This window comes from Citrus clementina, unplaced genomic scaffold (assembly GCF_000493195.1).
Source record: "Citrus clementina cultivar Clemenules unplaced genomic scaffold, Citrus_clementina_v1.0 scaffold_3, whole genome shotgun sequence".
Classification (NCBI taxonomy): domain Eukaryota; kingdom Viridiplantae; phylum Streptophyta; class Magnoliopsida; order Sapindales; family Rutaceae; genus Citrus; species Citrus x clementina.
Window position 1 is genome coordinate 42063940 of NW_006262339.1, and position 18453 is coordinate 42082392.

General features: G+C 33.9%; 3 protein-coding genes across 3 annotated transcripts; all 3 read left to right on the plus strand.

Moving 5' to 3' along the window:
* Positions 1-824: 824 nt before the first annotated feature.
* Positions 825-2573, plus strand: LOC18049179 (cytochrome P450 82G1). The gene is made up of 2 exons (XM_006443487.2): positions 825-1762; positions 1864-2573. The coding sequence occupies exons 1-2, from the start codon at positions 830-832 to the stop codon at positions 2491-2493; spliced, it is 1563 nt and encodes a 520-aa protein (XP_006443550.1). The 5' UTR covers positions 825-829; the 3' UTR covers positions 2494-2573.
* Positions 2574-6778: 4205 nt separating this feature from the next.
* On the plus strand, positions 6779-9838 carry LOC18049180 (putative ER lumen protein-retaining receptor C28H8.4). Its single transcript, XM_006443488.2, has 6 exons — positions 6779-7187; positions 8139-8338; positions 8944-9084; positions 9178-9258; positions 9349-9476; positions 9574-9838. The coding sequence occupies exons 1-6, from the start codon at positions 6899-6901 to the stop codon at positions 9611-9613; spliced, it is 879 nt and encodes a 292-aa protein (XP_006443551.1). The 5' UTR covers positions 6779-6898; the 3' UTR covers positions 9614-9838.
* A 3893-nt stretch (positions 9839-13731) lies between these two features.
* On the plus strand, positions 13732-17260 carry LOC18049181. The gene is made up of 2 exons (XM_006443489.2): positions 13732-14976; positions 16326-17260. Exons 1-2 carry the CDS (start codon positions 14193-14195, stop codon positions 16973-16975), a joined length of 1434 nt encoding a protein of 477 aa, XP_006443552.1. The 5' UTR covers positions 13732-14192; the 3' UTR covers positions 16976-17260.
* Positions 17261-18453: the final 1193 nt, after the last annotated feature.

Sequence of the window (18453 nt, forward strand, 5' to 3'; positions counted from 1 at the left end):
TTTTTACCACAGAAATGATTTCATCTGCGCAACAGCCATAGCCTAAGATTTTTTTTTGAAAAATTATGGACCGGTCACTTATTTTTTTTAAATTTTTTTTTACTGGAATCTATATTAAGTTATATATATTTTTACTTATCCACTTCTATTTGGAGATCGTTTTGAAAACTAACGGAATATTGTATAAATAATTTTTTTACTCTTAAATATAAAAGATAAATTATCTACCGACCACTTTTTTTTTTCGTATTTTTTCAAAAATGCACTATTCTTAATTTTTTTTTTTTACTAAACTCCACTTGAAGTTATATTGTTTTGCACCTATCCACTACTGTATCATTGTGAAATGATAATTTTACCCTTATGATGTCAGTAAATTTCTAACGGTGTTATAACGAGAGTGGACCAATGAAAAAAATATTAACTTTAGGTGGAGCACTGTAAAAAAAAAAATTATGTATTTTTAAAAAACGGTAAAAAAAACAAGTGAACAGTGAATAATTTCCCTATTTTTTTTAAGCAATCACTATCTTAGAGCTGCTTTAAAATATAACACAAATCACAACCATACACATGTAAAGTGATAAATAATAAAAAATAAATTATAAATTTAATCACGTGGATTTTAATGCGTTTTCTATCTTAGAGCAGTTTCAACGTAACCAAATTCTTTTTTTTTAATATGCTTCACGAAATCTCCACCTCACAAATAAAATAAGGAAATATGTAAAGTATTATTTGACTGACGCCTACCTAATAACTCAAAATCTATTATAAATAGTAGTGCAAGTCATATGTAGCTTCGCCACAACACTCTCCCTAAACCACCATGGATTTTATTTCTTTCAAGCTACCAATTTTGGAGCTCTTAGCTTTGCTGATTCTTTATTTCTTATGGGGAATCGTAGCAAAATCCAAAAACAAAAGCAAGAAAAATACAGCCCCCGAACCATTTGGGGCATGGCCACTCATCGGCCATTTGCCTCTTCTGATTGCCGAAGAACCTGTTTGCAAAATACTCGGAGCCATTGCTGACAAATATGGCCCCATCTACTCCCTCAGGCTCGGCAAGCATCCAACGTTGATTGTGAGCAGTTGGGAAATTGTGAAGGATTGCTTCACTACCAATGACAGAGTTTTGGCCACAAGGCCAAGTATAGCAGCAGGCAAGTACTTGGGTTACGACAACGCCGTTTTTGCGCTTGCTCCCTACGGCCGGTACTGGCGTGATATTCGCAAAATAGCCACCACAGATCTGCTCTCCAGTCACCGGCTTGAATTGCTAAAGCACGTTCGCTACTCAGAAGTTGACACTTTCATCAAAGACTTGTACTCACGTTGCTCAGAAAACGCATTCAATCCTGCGAAGGTGGTGATCAGCAAGTTAATAGAACAACTGACTTTCAATATAAGCCTACGACTGATAGCCGGAAAGAGATTTTCAGCTAGAGAATTTGGTGAACAAGGCAGCGAGGGATGGCGTATCAATAGAGCCATAAAAGAAGCTACGTATCTGACAGGGGTTTTTGTTTTGGGAGATGCCATACCGTGGCTTGAATGGATTGATTTTCAGGGTCACATAGGCTCTATGCGGAGGACTGCAAAGAAAATTGACGACGTGATCGGCAACTGGCTTGAAGAACATGCCCAGAGAAAATTACAGGGTGAAGGTGACTTCATGGACGTGTTGCTATCGAAAATTGAAGACAATACTGTGATGAGTGGTCATACAAGGGATACTGTCATCAAGGCAACAGCTCTTGTAAGTTTGATTGTATAATTTTCTGTTTTCTATAATGATAATTATTCAATGGTAAACAATTGAGACGGAAACTCATACAACTAATCAAAATTATTCTGTAGATTCTAATATTTACAGGCTCAGAAAGCACATATCTCGGAATAATTTGGACACTGTCTTTGTTACTCAATCACCCGAAAGAGCTAAAGAAGGCACAGGAAGAGTTGGACGTCCATGTTGGAAGAGATAGATGGGTAAACGAGTCAGATATGAAGAACCTAAAATACCTTCGAGCCATTGTCAAAGAAACTCTGCGGATTTACCCACCGGGTCCTGTAACAGGAATTCGGGAAGCCATGGAAGATTGTGAAATTGGTGGCTATCATGTCCCGAAAGGCACGCGTTTGATCGTGAACGTATGGAAGCTGCACAGAGACCCTCGGATGTGGGAAAATCCGTGCGAGTTCAGACCAGAAAGGTTTCTGACAACTCATGCTGATGTTGATGTCAACACTCAACATTTTGAGTATATTCCGTTCAGCTTCGGAAGAAGATCGTGCCCTGGAATGACATCTGGCTTGCAGATTGTTCAATTAACGCTTGCTCGGATTCTTCAGGGGTTTGATTTGGCAACCGTGGGGGGTATACCCGTTGACATGAAGGAAGGCTTGGGCATTGCCTTGCCTAAACTGAACCCTGTTGAAGTTGTCATCAAACCGCGCCTTTCTGATGATCTTTATCAACGCCTCTGAAGTTTTTTTATGTTTGAAAATGTATGAAGCTGCTTGACTAATGTCAAGTTGTGCCCTGAGTGCCTGGAGTTTGTGACGGATGTACGTATCTCAGTCTAAAGACAATAAAATATAATAAAACTTTTTAAAAATATATATATAATATGGACTCGATCCATGTGAAAGAATGGAAATCCGATTCATATGTGATTTATGTTCAATAGGTGGAAACGATTAAGAATTCCCTTCCCCCCCCGCCATTCTTTTGGATAGCATACTAAATGACTTTATGTCTATGAATCAGTTTTTTTTTTCGGTGTATTAAACTATCTGCTATCCCAACTAATCTAAATTCGAGTTAGGTAGGATCACTAAGGAAGCAAAGCTGTATCCCATACTAATCTAGATTCGAGCCGGGAACGCAGCTGCTTTTCTAAGTCTAATACTGAAGACCTTAGTTAAGATATAACAGTCTCATACCAAATGATCTACGCGCTTGTTAGTTATGAATCAATTACTTTATTATAAGAAGTTAGATAGAAAAAAGTTCAGACTAAATAAGAAATAATATAATTAATTAATATAAATATATATATTATGATATATGTAATTAAATTTTATATAACTATTAATTACATGATTGCTCTTCAAAATAAATGTATATATATTATAATAATAAATGTATAAATGTATATATATATTATATATATTATAATAGTATTTGCATTAATGTATGACTACCATCTCAAAATATTCAAAAATTTCTCAAAGTTCTACTATTGTGTGGCTGCAACGCTTGTTGACTTGTTGACTACTTGTTTTAATGAAATTTCTAATTGCTTGAAATAAAGGAGGATCCAGATACATTACAACAACCGCAAAGGTACCATAACTTTGTCCTCTTCGGATCAAACGCTTTGCAACATAGTTTTTTTTACAAGAAATCATGTTGTGATCTCACGAGGTCTCGTGTCGTTTTCAAGAGGACTTGTCAATGTGAACCAAAGTCAGCCGTCAAGAATGAAATCACACAAAATGTCAAAACAGACGATGACTTTAAGGCCACTGGGACAGTGTAACTTTTCAAAACATGTGAACCACGCAACGGTAGTATGGTTAACTTTCGTCCGCATGATAGAAACTAGGGCTGGCACAATACGGTTCGGTTCGGTTCGGTTCGGTTTAGAAAAAAATTGAACCGAATTGAAACCAACCGGTTCTCCCAAATCGGAATCGAAAGCAACCCGAAATTCAGAACCAAACCGAATCGAACCGAATCGAACCGAACCGAAAATTTTCGGCTCGATTCGGTTTGGTTCTGAATTTCGGTTCGGTTCAGATTATTTCGGTTCTTTTCGGTTTCAACTCTATAATTTTCTCACGTAAGAAACTCCCACAGTGTTAACATTACATTCAATATAATAAAATTCAGCAAAATAATAATGCCCCAACACATTATAAATCGACAAAAACAAAAAATAATAACAAACCAAAAATCTCATGGGTTTCAAAATCACCATTTTCCCACAACCAAACAAGGCCTGCACACGAGATTTCCGTATCAACATTTTTAGTAACCAAACAAGGCCATCAAAATCCCCATTTTTCCAACCAAACGAGGCCAACACATGGGTGTCAAAGCTAGCAATCGGCAACAACATCAAATACAATAAACCAAAAGCTAGCAACCCAAAAAATGCGGAAAAAAATCAAAATTTACTTAGACAAAGAAATAGATCTAGATCTATAACATTTGTTGTGAGAGAAACAAGAAGAAACTAAGAATCCTTGTGTGGTGGCCGACGGCCTGCGATGATTGCGACTGAAGGACGGCTGTTGTGGGGTTGTGACGAACGGCCGGTGGCTGATAGGCGGCTGTACTAAGGGTTGACGATGGTTGTGTGGTGCGAGAGGAGCGGCTGCCAACTGCATGTATGGTGTTAGAGAAGAGCGGTTGCCGATGGTAGAAATAAAATGTGCCGATTAGAGTGTGAGAGTGAGGGAAGGTGTGCTGCCGCCGTGTTTGAGAGATGAGAGTGTGAGATTTAGGTTTTTTCCGTTCACTTTACCTATATATATATCAATATTAAAATATTTTTTATTTTTAAGTGAAAGAACCGAATGGTTTTTCCGTTCGGTTCGGTTTTGAGCCGAACCGAATAGAAACCAATCGGTTCTTCAATTTTCAAACCATTCGGGTTTTTTATTTAAAACCGAACCGAACCGAACCGAATTGAAAATATCGGTTCGATTCGGTTCGGTTCGATGAAAACCGAACCAAATGGCCACCCCTAATAGAAACCAAAAGTACAGTAAAATTTCTCTCCAGCAATATTTTACATAAGTAAAATCTTTGATTAGTCATAAAAAAAATTGTAGTTTTAATTTGGGCTAATTACAAATAAAAATAAATTCTACATTATAATAAGTTATAAAAAATTATATTTTAAATAACTTGTCTCCACATAATAATAATAATAATTTATATATTATAAAAATACATGTGCTACATTAAAAATTTAATATAGAATAAAATATTTTTCTAAAGTTTTTTTGAGATAATGATTTATTTTTTAAAATTGTTACCACATCTTCGAACGTGCAGGTACATAATAAATTGTTAATATGGACACCTTTTTATTAAAGTCAGTCAAAATATTTCTAACTTTTCAAGTATGTTCAGAGATTCATGGAATTGACATGTTCTATTAATTAGTTATTAATGCATTCTTATTTATATTACTTGAATTAAGGATAACCAAGTCCAAGTAATAAACCTATACTAAGTTATAACCTCCTTGTAGTGATAAAATTAATTGGTCCCAATAATATAGTTATAGAGAGCTTTAGATATATAAATGAACATTGGAGCTTGATTGTCTAAGATGTGAGTGCCTAGCTCTCATTTAGTACTCAATATCGTTATTAAAGAGTAGTTTTAGATATATATTTTAAAATTTTATTTTGAATTATATAACATTTATCAAATAGATGGTAAGATAATATCACTAATTTAATAAAAAAATAAAATCATTAAGTCTAAGGAGATAATTATTATTACCAATTATGTTGGAATAATAAAATAAAAATGAAATTAATGATATTAAAATATTTATTTTTAGTTATCAATTATTATATATACACAATAAAAATATTTTATATACATATTTATGAATGTGCAAATAGATTGTATTCAACAATATATTTCTTTTAGTCATTTATATTATTACATTAGTTTAACAGTAAAATTTACTAAATATATACAACTTCTTTTAAAATTCACTGAATTTTAAAAATAATTTTATCAAATATTTAACTGATTATCTTCACATGTGATTATTTTTACAGTACCGTAAATAACAATTATATTGAAAATTGCAGTATTATCAAACTAGGGAGATTGCTAATTTCTCCCCTACAGTAATCAACATATACAATTTCTCCTCCTGATGTTTTTATAATGACCAAAAACCTCCATGATAGTATAAATTTATAATATTACCCTTATTTTCAATTATTCTTTTATTTATATTTATTATAAATTAAATAAATCACATGAATAGAAACTAAATAAAAAATTAAGTATTAAAAATAAGAAATATATGTTTTGATATGAGAAACTAAACTAGTGAAAAAATATCAAGTGCCTAATAAATATCACATTACATATATCACCGTTTAATTTAAGATCACGTCATATTAATTGAGATAAAATTTTAAAATACGTAGTATAATCCTAAGGCATTTATATTTGATCGTCCATCACACCCGAACGAAAGAAAGACAAAATTACTATGAAAACTACACTTTTTTTTTTTTTTGTTTGTTCAAAAAACAACCAAAAGGACGTGATTTCGTAACATGTGATACACAACGATTATCAATTTTCATGAAATAAATTCTAAAACGTTACATCTAATTAATGCCCCGTCAGGCAGATGGAAGTTTTATTTCATAGATGACCCACTCAACGACCCCAATGTTGACCATCAATGTTATACAATCTCTACAGCCAGTGATAATTAATTTATCCATATGACCGTTGATTAGAGATCTAACGGCTAACATTGAAAGCACGGCCATGCAGGCCAACATCAGCTCTAACAAGAAGAAAAACAAAGAAAAGTCATCGAAAAGTCAACAGCCCACATATTCAAATTAAAAAACAGTAAATGTGCCAATCGAACATTACCAAACGGGGAAAGCACCTACTTCGGGATCATATCTACTGTGTCCCAAGAAATTAAACACGTGGCAAACTATTATTGGTACCGAACATGGAAGCAAATTAAACGCCACTTCACCAACTGCATGCACCCTTCGTGTCTCCACGAAACGGCCCTTCTGTCGTCGCCATCTTCATCAAAACGCATGTCACAAAATAAATATTTAATTACATATTTATTTTTTTTTTAAAAAAAAATTTATGGTTATCCCAATATCATCAGTTTTTCTCTCGTTAGAAGAAGAAAAAAGGGAGAGGAAAATGGGGACGAGGAGGGGGAAATCGCCTGTGAATGCGGTGCTAATATGGCTGATGAGGCAGCCAATGAAGGTCAAGAGCTGCCTTGCTGTGGTTTTTACCGTGTGCTCTTTGGTGGCCATGAAGCTTTTTGTTAAAAATCATGATTATTTCTTCGTTGCATCTGAAGCCATTCATGCTGCTGGGATCATGGTCTTGATTTACAAGCTCACCACCAAGAATACCTGTTCTGGTATTATCATATACATCAACATTTTCCCCTTTAAATTCTTTTTTTCTTTTTTTGCTTTTATGTTTATAATTATTTAGAATTTTGATTTTTTTTTCTCTCGAAATTGATTGCTTTTCTTGCTTCAGTTATACTTTTTAGCAAAACACATGTGCCCATGTTTCGCATCTGGGGTTGCCCGAGTTTGAATATATAATAAATAACAGGGGCTAATGTTTGATGGTTATTGGGTCCCATCGATGCAAACCTTTGTAAATTTTTTTTTTTTTTTTTTTTGAATACGAACCAACGAACAAAACCGAACTGTGCACACACTGAAAAATGTACAATTTTATGAAGAAAATATGTAAAAATAAAATAGATGCATTAGTCAAAATGAAATTTAGTTTCAGATTGCTGAATTAGGGTTTTAAGAATATTTAATTGTTGTCTCGTATGTAGATGACTGGATTTTGGGGCTAATGAGAGTTTAGATTAGGAACTCAAGTCCATGAGCATATTCTTGGTAAAGGCAACATTTTTACATTCAATTTTCATTGAAACTAAATGATTACATAGACCTGTTACTCTGTTAGGCTCCTTTACATAATATGACTGGTAGGATCCTCTGCATTGGCACGAAGCTTTTTGCTTGAAGAGGTTCAAATAGTTCAACACATTAACCCAAAAAAAAAAAAAAAACAGTTCTTAGTTCTTCCTTGGTAGTATGTATAAGACTAATAGAGCAATTGCACAGATCCATAGTTTTGATTTTTACCGGTCATGGATCATTTGAAGTGAAATCCCATAATCAATTTCTTTCAATCCTAATTTCATTTATGACAAGTAGAATCATAATTTTGATGATGCAGTAATAGGAGATAATACCTTTCGCATTATTAAAGTTTCAATTGGCAATATCACAATGTCAATATGGGCTTTTCAATTATCAGTTTTCTTTGTCTTTTTGATCAGGTCTTTCGCTGAAGACTCAAGAACTCACAGCTATGTTCCTAGCTCTGAGATTGGTCTGCAGCATAATTATGGAGGCTGATATTCACACCGTGCTAGATTTTGCAACCCTTGCGTCCACTGCTTGGGTTATATATATGATACGGTTCAAGTTGAAGTCAACCTACATCAAGGAGCTAGATAACTTTCCTATATACTACATAGTATGTGCATTGTTTTATTGTCATATCATGATCCATTTATCTAAATTTTGTTTGAAAACTGTTCAAAGAATTTCATTAGGAAAAAAGTGTCAAATAATATGTCTTTTTCACTAAGCTTTGTGTGACTATGTTCCAGATGTGAATCCATAAGTTGACTGTGTGTGAAACAAACAAAAGCAACTGATGCTAAAGAACCTATCCTTTGTCTATAAATTCAATAAAATATTTTATAGGAGATACTATGTGTTATCATTTACCATAATTTTTGAGTTGCTGATTTACCTGTTTGAAAGTTGTCTGGGTATCTTCTATTGTGTTGATCTCAATGTGACTTTCTCTTTAATAATGATGCATTTATAATAATGAAAGCTGTCTTGGATTCTTAATGTGTATTATATACTTGAGGAGTTGAGGTATGTTTTAAGTGTAAACGTAATATTATTTTATTACTATCAACATTGATGGTTCAATTTTATGTAGTATGCTCTGCATCCGCCTGCTTGGAAAAGAACAACAATCGTTATTAACTCGAACTCTTTGACAAAGAGTGTATATATGAAATAAGTTTATCGCAGTAATCAAGTTCTCTTCAAACTTGATGACAGGCGGTGCCTAGTGCTATCCTTGCTTTCATAGTCCACCCTTCTAATCGACTCATAAACTTGAGCGGGATCCTGTGGGCATTTTGTGTGTACGTAGAATCTGTTTCAGTGCTGCCTCAACTTCGGCTGATGCAGAATGCTAAAGTATAATCTCCTGCACTTTTGCTCACCACTAAATTTAGCAGCTGTTTGTGTTACACTTAGTAACTTGGTGCTGTTCTTGTTACATGATTTCAGATGATTGAACCATTTACATCCCATTATGTATTTGCCTTGGGCGTTGCTCGATTCTTGTCCTTTGCTCATTGGATTTTGCAGGTTAGTTTCTAAAACAATATATAAACCTTTTTTAATTTTCCTTGTGATCGTCTATTTCTAAGAACACAATACATTGTGATTCATATGCAGCTTATTGAGACAAGAGGGAGGTATCTATTTTTACTTGGTCATGGATACCTCTGGTTTCCAGTGGCTTTTCTTGCGGAAATGATTCAGACATTCATCTTGGCTGACTTTTGTTACTATTACATCAAAAGGTATGTACCCTTAATTTTTCTTTTTCGGTTTCTATATAATCTTTGCACACTGTGTATTTTGGTTTTCGTTCATAATTATCCATCCTTGATTTTGCAGTTTAAAGGAAGGCCAACTTCTCATGCGGATGCCCATTTAAATTTTTGATTTTCCGTTTCTTGAGAAGGTAACTAAAATGCAGTGATGTACCATTAGATCACTTGTTTTCATTTCGTCCTAATTTTGCAGTTTAAATTTTAATGGTGCTTGTGCTTCTGGCTTTATAAACGGTCTTGGTTACATTAGAAAAGCAGATGACCATCTTTTCATGTCTCATGAGGATTGAATGAACGATTAATTTATATCCACAAAACCTTTGACAGAAGCGTCGCAAACTTATCTCTATTTTTAAATCCTACACTTGCTTTTGCAGCCCTTAATGCTTTATGAATCTTTTGATCCTGTGGAAAATCAATAATTCTAATTCTACATTAAGGGCTGGTGATTTTTTATACTTCGCTCTGGTGATTTTTTTTTTTTTTTTTGAAAATAATTAAATTTAGTCCTACTCATACGATATTAATAAAACACACACACACACACACACAAGATCTTTAAATGATCTTATGAATACTCTTATGAAACTCTAGTAAGACACAATAGAGTTTTGATTATACTTTTGTAACTCTTCACTTTTCAGTTTAATATATTTTCATATTTACATTAAAAAAAATAGAGTTTTAATTAAATTCAAATATCATCTAAGAATAAATTAATTAAATTTTCAATATATTTTTTCATAATAAAATATCAATCGATAGAGAATTTATTTCTTCATAGATTTCTAATTAAATTCAATTTTATAAAAAATAATTATATAATATGTTAAAATTTAAATATAGTAGGCTTTATAATTGAGAGTAAAGATATTTTAATTTAATTTGCCCTTTAACGTAATTTCAACTAGTAATAAAATTATGCTTACAAAAATAGGATTTTATTTTATAAGAATTTTAGAGGGGTATGAAAAACTAAACTCTTTTAATAATTTTTTAGTAAAACCATTTGAAATAGAAATCAACGGTAGTAAAATTCATTGCCAAAACATTTTGTTACGGCTCGCATGCAGAGTGGGCTGGGCCTCGATAAGTAGAGATTTACACAACATTTGTAAAAATTCGTAAAATAACTTGTTTTATCTCTTATGACTTTCTCCTAATTATTTTATTAATTAAGAGCAATCAGCTCAGGCATGATGCCACTGTTGAACTAAAATATAAGAAGTCGCTACGAAATAGTTAGTCGTGGTCTAGGCATAAGAATTTATACAGCGGTAAGCTAAAGAAAAATTATCAGAAACAATAAGATGCCAATTGAAATTTTCCCAACCTTTTTCATTTTTTTGTATATTTTATGTTCGACCGTCTTATTGTTCTAGATTTTGTATTATGACCCACTAAATTTATGGTTTTTCTATTAGAGTTCTCATCCTTTGCCCTATAAATTATACTGATTTTATGCAACAGTTTTATTAAAGTTTATGATTTCTGAATTATAGGCAACGAATGTTGGATAAGGTGAGATTAGACTAATTTGAAAGTGAAAAAAAGTTTAGTCTAATTTAGAGTTATCTTCGGCTATAAAAAAAGTTTAGTCTAATTCACATGGGTCTAAATTTAGTATTAATACAAAATTTTAATTCAGTAATTTATTTTAACTAGTATGAAATATATTGAACTTAAAAAAATTATTCAATTATTTATTTACCTAATATTGATACTTAAATATCAAATTTAACAAATAGTAATATGATTAAAAAAATGATATATTATTTAAATAGTTCTTTTAGATTCATTAAAGTAAACTTAACATGGTTATGTATGATATTATACCAAACGAAAGCTAATACTATGTTATACAATGTAATCCAATCTAATTATAAGAGCTAATCCAGAATAATCCATTTATACAAACGTACCATAGTCTCCATTGAACTAAAATATTGGTTCACCTTCGCCATTGGTCATGAAGCAACAACTTTCATTATATTCTAGATGGTAATTTTTTTTTAAAAAACAAAAGATGAGAAATTATATTTGTACCCAACTTAACGTATGTTCAGTATGGTTTATTTAATAATTATATGCAATTATTTTATCTCAAAAGTTCTTTTTAAATTTTTGGTATTTAGTTTTATTTCAATGCTTTATTTGATTTAGCTTATCAAATATAATTTATTTAAATAGATCTTTTATTAACAGAGCTTTTATAAGTATAGTTTTACCTAAAAAATTTTAGTTGTTTGGTTGTGAATGAAAGTTTTTATTAAAAATTATAAAATTATTTTAATAGAAATTTTTTAAAGTTTTGTTATAAAAAGAATAAAATAAAATTGTCAGATAAGTAAAATATATTTTAAATATTTTAATATTAAAAAAAGCTTTTCAGCCCAAAATTTGAGTTTTTGTTAGTAAATTCAAAATAACTTATTTAATCTTCAAAAACTTTACTTAAAAAACAATCAAATAATAATAAAAATTTTGATAAGAGTTTATGAGATTAAATAAGCACTTATGACTACTAGATAAGCTGTGTCTAGGGGCGAAGCTACGAAGAAGGCTAACTCGGGCTGTAGCCCAGGTTAGTTTCTTAAAAAAAAATAATTAATTATAAATTTACTCTTTTTAAAAAATATATAGTAAAATATAAAAATATAACTAATAATTAAAGTCAATATCTATTTTCTCTAAATCGAAAAACTCACTCAAATCCCTAACTAATTGATCCAATTATCCAAAGTTAAAATTTCCCAAAACTCAGCTATTCAAGTCATCAAGTTGCCATCTCAAGATCGACGGTCAGCCTCTGCTGCACCCGCATAATTAATAATTCTCTAATACATTAGTATCGCACACAATATAATTCAGATACGATAATATATGAGTTTTTCTTTTTTTGAAGAATCGGATAAAATTTCGTCGATAGTGTTTTTTTTATTTACATTGTACTTTTATAGTTTTATTATTAGTTTTTTACTTGTCTATTGTATTTTAATAATTTCATTTGTATATAATTTTTTTTTTGGGAAGTAATTGAATTTTAAAAAAAATCTAGCCCACCCCAAAAAAAAGTGCTAGCTTCGCCACTAGCTATGTCAAAATAAGTACTGAGTAGAGTTTTTGAGATTAAATAAGTTATTTTGCCTAACAAAAGGATTTGAATTTTAGGGTTTCGAAAGTAAAGATTTGAGAACTTTTTACAAAGGTTAAATTATGTAAAATACCTATTAATTATTTTATATTTTATTTGTTATAACATAACTTTTAAAATTTTTAATTAAAATACTTTTTCTATAATTTTTAATAAAACTTTTTATTAATAATTTAAATTTATTATTTACTTAAATAATCTTTATTTAAAAAGTTATGGGGAAAAGGTAAAGAAAATGTGAAATAAGCCCACCTAAGTTTTATTTTGAATTGAGATACTGTAATTTTTAAACTACAGTTATTATGGAAAAAAATTATAATTATAAAATAAAATAAATAATATATAATAAACATAAAATTTAAATAAAATTTTGATCATATAAATAAAAAATTATATTAATAAAACTTTAACTTCAATTTAACAGACGTTAATGACAAAAATCCAAAAAGATGTTCCATGAGGCGATCCCAGAGATCTTAAACCTGGAGCCCACATGTGCAATCATCATGCAGGGTTAATTTTCTCTATTAGACTCTTCCGGCTTCCCGCACCTCGTGATCCTCTGTTCAACTTATTCAACAAAAACACGTGTCTTCCATGCGTCGTTCCAGTTTCCATTCAGTCGCAAGACTTTCAAAGGCCGCGGTCTAGTCGGGCCCAACCTGATCCTCTAATCGCTTACCTTCCCGTAAATTATCTCCACGTGTCCGTTCCCCTAAAGACCACTCAGCCTCCTTATCCACACCGCTGGTTCCACGTATTACCTTAACCCCAGGATACGGACAACTCGACACGTTCACGTTAATATCTTAAAAGACGCAAAGCAACTTGATTTTGCTGAGCTGTGATACAATCAGTTCCAGCCACGTGTTTGATTCAGACCAACCTGCGCACGGGCACTCGGGCCCACTTCCACCTTACTGCCGAACACGTGTCAGTACCTAATGCCGATACGTAGCCTTCTCTGCCTGCAATTTCGTAAAGAGAAAACGATGGTCGAGATTTGAGGGGACAGGGAAGATCTAATAACACGTGTCCGTATACTAGAGACACCCGTACTGTTATTAACGATACCGGAAACAAACAGGTGTATAATTTCTTCGGTCTTCATGCAAAGGCGACACGTGGCAACAGCAGACAGGCATCTTCGATGGACTTTTCGTTTTTTAATTTGAAGGAGCTTGTTTGATGATTCATCTGAGTTTAACAAAACACCAAAAGCGCTTTCCCGCTAAATTTGACGGATTAAAAAAGTCATTAACGTTTGCAAACAGTTGTTTTAAACCAGCAGCTTTACGTTGAAAGCGCTTAAGATATCCCCGCATGGTATCTGTTACGTGTCAACCACCGTTCCTTTCGCCTTCTCCCATCTCGCCACGTGGCGTTGTTTCTTCTTTCCTTCCCCTGGTTTGTCTCTCAAATTTTCTATCCTCATAGAATCGGGGACATTTCAACTTTCAAGATGTTACATAACACTAGGATATCGTGCATCATTATGAAGCTATAGCTGGAAGCTTATCTGTCGTTGAATGGAGAAAAATTCTGAAATGATAGGGGTAAAACGGGAAGAAGAGATCGAGCTTGAGTTAGGGTTGTCGATAGGCGGCGGTTTTCAAAGGTCGGAGAGGCAGAACCCGAGTCACGCGATGACGAAGAACGAACCACCCGGTTCAGATCTGAGAGAAAGTCATCATAATAATAGTGATCGTCTTCAGGTTGAAAGCAAGCGAGAGTTTGAGGCGTTACGGAGACTGGAAGCGAAGAGGAAACGACTAGAAAAACAGCAAAAGAAAATAACAATATCATGTAACAATATTAATAGCAGTGGCTATGGAGTCGGCCTCGATAACAAGATGTGGTTAAAATCACCAGAGCTTGAAACTAAAGAGCAACAGCGAGAGTGCAAGAAAAGTAGAGCAGAAGACGAAGAAGAAGGAGAAAGGGGGCCCAGAAGCAATATGGAGATGAAAAATGTGAATTTGAATTTAACTGTCGAACAAAATGTTGGTTTCAATTCTACAGTCTGTCCGGTTATGTACCCGTATCCGCCGTTACAGTACGTGCAGTTTGCAAATGGGTTTCAGTATCCTTGTCTGAATGTCGTGCCGTGCTGGCCCGCTGGTGGTGAAGGTGTCGGGAATTATCAGGTGCAGTCGGTGGTGAATCGGAGTTTTAGGCCCTTTCAGTCGGGTCAGGAGTCGGGTCGCAATATGGGTAATGGGTGTGCTTCCGACCAGAATAGTTGGAAAGCAGGGTCCAATGGGTCGCCCGGTTCCTCTGCAGTTTCGGATTACAGAAGCTCTTCTCATGAAGGTACATTCTTTGATCTGTGATAACTGTTGCTTCTTCTCCCTTTTATTTTTCATTCATTCTTTGGTTTTAATTTTTTTTCCCAAATAAATGCTATCTAGATGGACCCTTGACGTTCATATCATTTGTAAATCCCACTAATCGAGAATCACGTGAAAAATGGAAAACATTTTGAATTGTGAAACTGAAAACTGAGAAGGTAGAAAATTTTAGACTTTACACTATTGTCCGGCTCTCGATTAGCGGGACCTGGTAAATATTCAAGATTTGATATTCCTCAAACTGGGTATGCTTGTTTCGTTATTTCTATCACTATATGTATTCTTTGATGATATAAATTATTAATTTGGTACCAAAAGAATTGCTCGACTACATTTCTCTTGTTCTAAATAAAATGAAGGCAATATTTCTTAATGGGATATCAATTGAGTCCAAGATCTCAGAAAATGAGGAAATTTAACTTTTGGAGATGATTACCACACCAATCTTGATCTCCCAATTTTTTCTTTATTAAATATTTTTATCTGAGATCTCCATTGTTAAAATTTATAAGTTATAAACAATGTAGCATTTAGGCTATGGCCTTGCTTTGTGTGGTGCTGTTTTTCTAGTAGAATTTTAAAATTAATACTTTATTACATCACAGCCGATATAAATGAAAGTGATCTGGAAGGGGCTATGGCTAACATTGTCCCTTCTGTCCCTCAGCCATCACAGATACGAGGATTTTCCTTTCTGACTCGCCGTCCCATAAGAGCTGTAAATGTAAAGGAGAATACGTAAGCATTTGTGTAATATGCAGAAACTGGAAATTAAATTTTCCATCTGTGCACTTAGGTTCTGAGGCATTTATATTGCTGCAATAGTGGCTTTATTTAGGGATGATTATTTGAATGTTGCAACCATATGTTCAAGATGTCATCCACGATTCAATTTCATCCATGACAGCTTATCTCTGTAAGCTGGTCTGAACTTCTTTCCCTCCCACTATCTAGATTGCGACGCTGATAGTGCTGTCTTTGATGAATATTGATTTTAGTTTTTTTACGTTAGTTTTTTTTCCTCCCCTCCTTCCCTCTTAGACTTTTTTCAGTCATAAAGCGGACTTGATCAAAGCATGCACGTCAAACCAGCTTAAGATGCTGGTTAACTGTGGAGTGGAGAGTGGAGACTACTTTTTTTCAAAGATGTTAGTTCTTCTTTGAATTACTGCTAAGGATTTACATTCAGCTTTTAGATGAGCTGATTCACCAAGGTTTCTATACCTCTATATTTCAAACTGATCTTTGCTGCAAATTGGAAGAAGTCAACCTTCGAAACCAAGACTAGTGATTGTTTGCTAATATTTTCAGGTGGCGGCAGTAGTGATACGAGAAGCCATTCAAGTCACTCTCCACCAGAGCAATGTAAATTGCAAAATTCGAAGGCAGATGATACAAAGGGCCAATCTGAACACAGTACATCCCCACACAGGGAGACTGCCCAATTTTATGACGAAATGTCAAATTGTCCCACAAACAGTGGCAAGCCAAAGACATCATCTAAGGATGCCCAATGCAGCCCACCTACAAACTGTACCACAAACTTTGTGCAGCAAAAGGCTCTATCAAATGCGGTTGACTGCAGCCCGGCTAAACCTAAGGAAGAAGTTGCAACAGAACTTCATGGAGCCTCTTCTCAGAATCCTGTCTCAACTACCGAAAATCTGTCCCCTACTGGATCAAAAGAATCAAAGAAGGACGTGGGCAAGCCTCCCAAACCGCAAACTCAGAGTCAAAATACACCTTCCCTTCCTCATATGCCATGTGTTTCAACAACAGGGAATGGTCCCAATGGGAAAACCATTAATGGGTTTCTGTACAGATATACGAAAACGGAGGTCAGCATTGTCTGTGTCTGCCATGGAACCTCATTCTCACCGGCTGAGTTTGTGCTGCATGCTGGAGGCACAGATGTATCGCAGCCTCTGAAACACATTACTGTCATTCCATCTGCCTTTTGATGATGATGCCGCAAAAGTGGTGCTATGAAATTCCCTTCACATGTCAATTTATCCAGTTATCACTTTTCTGCAAGGCTCATGAGATAAGGTTGCGGTTTAATTTGTACTTTTTTTTTTTAACTTAACTGGAGCTCCTTCTAACAAATGAATGGAAGAGACTCATCTAAAGTTTTTTTCATTTCTTTTTCCTGTTTCTCCATCTAATTGTATCAACGGAGAGGATTTAAAGTGGCATAATTTGTCCTGCTATTCCTTGAAGCTAATTTGTTCATTGTTTACATTGAACTCGACGAGTGGCAACGTGGAAATCTAACCCGTTCTCGTGTAATAAAATAATATTACACTGGAACAAAAGGAAGCTTGCTCTATATAAATTAATATGTAGATACTTATTTAACACATCAGGACGTCAGGTTCACTTGTTGCCCCATTTTTTCATCATTCTTGCTCTAATGATTGCTTCGATTCCCAAATCTGCTTTCTGACTGTTACCGACTGGCTGCCAATTCTGGATTCGCTGCCATCAGGGAGAAGACTTGAAGGTCGTAAAATTTTCACTTGTAAATTCACGGTTCCGGGGAAAAGTGTAAATTGATAAGATTTTTAAGTGTTTGGGCCTCAAGGAGAAACAAGAAGGACCTAGCTTAAGCTAACAAGAAGCCCAGAGATGACCTCAGGAAGTCGGACGAGCCCAACACCTCGGGTGAGCCAGTACATCGAAGTAACCAAAGTGTCATCTATGTTACCTACAATTTTTGTTTTTTTTGTGCCGATTATGATAGTTGTATTAAAAGGTACAAAAATCAATGTTATACTTAGGAAATAAAAATTGCATTTGAAGTGATTTGGTATTTGACGTATCTTTCAATTACCCATTTTAATAATTAACATTTTCACTATTAGATAATAAAATTTTAGCACATGGTGGTTGATGATAGGTCACACATGATAATAGTAATAATACATACCAACCTAATCGGGCCCTTATTTCTACCCCTGCCCCCGCAAAGGGCAGGCAAAAATAGTAATAATTACTTTTGCAAACCGTAACGATGATAGATAATCTTGTGGGTGCGGCGGTCATGATTGTCATGCACTATGCCACACATCAAAAGTGTGTAATCACCAAAGTTATAATCATGATTAATGAAATGGACATAATGAGCAATTACATTATGACAAGTGTTCCAATTAGAACTCAATATTTTACATTAAGAAAGGGAAAAAGCCACTAACACCCTAAAGTTTGTCGGGATAGTCCCACAGACTCCTTCCATTTGAAGAATGTATACTAACACCTCCTTCTGTTAGAAGTATATTTTTGATACTTTTTCCAGTTGTTGACTTACAACTTTAATATTGTTTGACTGGTGCGTTGCATTAGATTTCATATTAAAGCTCAGCAACATGTGTCAAAAAAATAGTGGAAAATCTAAAATTATCAAATAACACACATGCCTTAGGCTTTTGGGTTTGAG

Coding starts and splice junctions, on each gene's coding strand:
- LOC18049180 (XM_006443488.2), top strand. CDS start 6,899: ATGGTTATCCCAATATCATCAGTTTTTCTCTCGTTAGAAGAAGAAAAA. Junction 8,339..8,943: donor ACTTTCCTATATACTACATA/GTATGTGCATTG, acceptor ACTTGATGACAG/GCGGTGCCTAGTGCTATCCT. Junction 9,477..9,573: donor TGTTACTATTACATCAAAAG/GTATGTACCCTT, acceptor TTGATTTTGCAG/TTTAAAGGAAGGCCAACTTC.
- LOC18049179 (XM_006443487.2), top strand. CDS start 830: ATGGATTTTATTTCTTTCAAGCTACCAATTTTGGAGCTCTTAGCTTTG. Junction 1,763..1,863: donor TCATCAAGGCAACAGCTCTT/GTAAGTTTGATT, acceptor ATTATTCTGTAG/ATTCTAATATTTACAGGCTC.
- LOC18049181 (XM_006443489.2), top strand. CDS start 14,193: ATGGAGAAAAATTCTGAAATGATAGGGGTAAAACGGGAAGAAGAGATC. Junction 14,977..16,325: donor CAGAAGCTCTTCTCATGAAG/GTACATTCTTTG, acceptor TAATATTTTCAG/GTGGCGGCAGTAGTGATACG.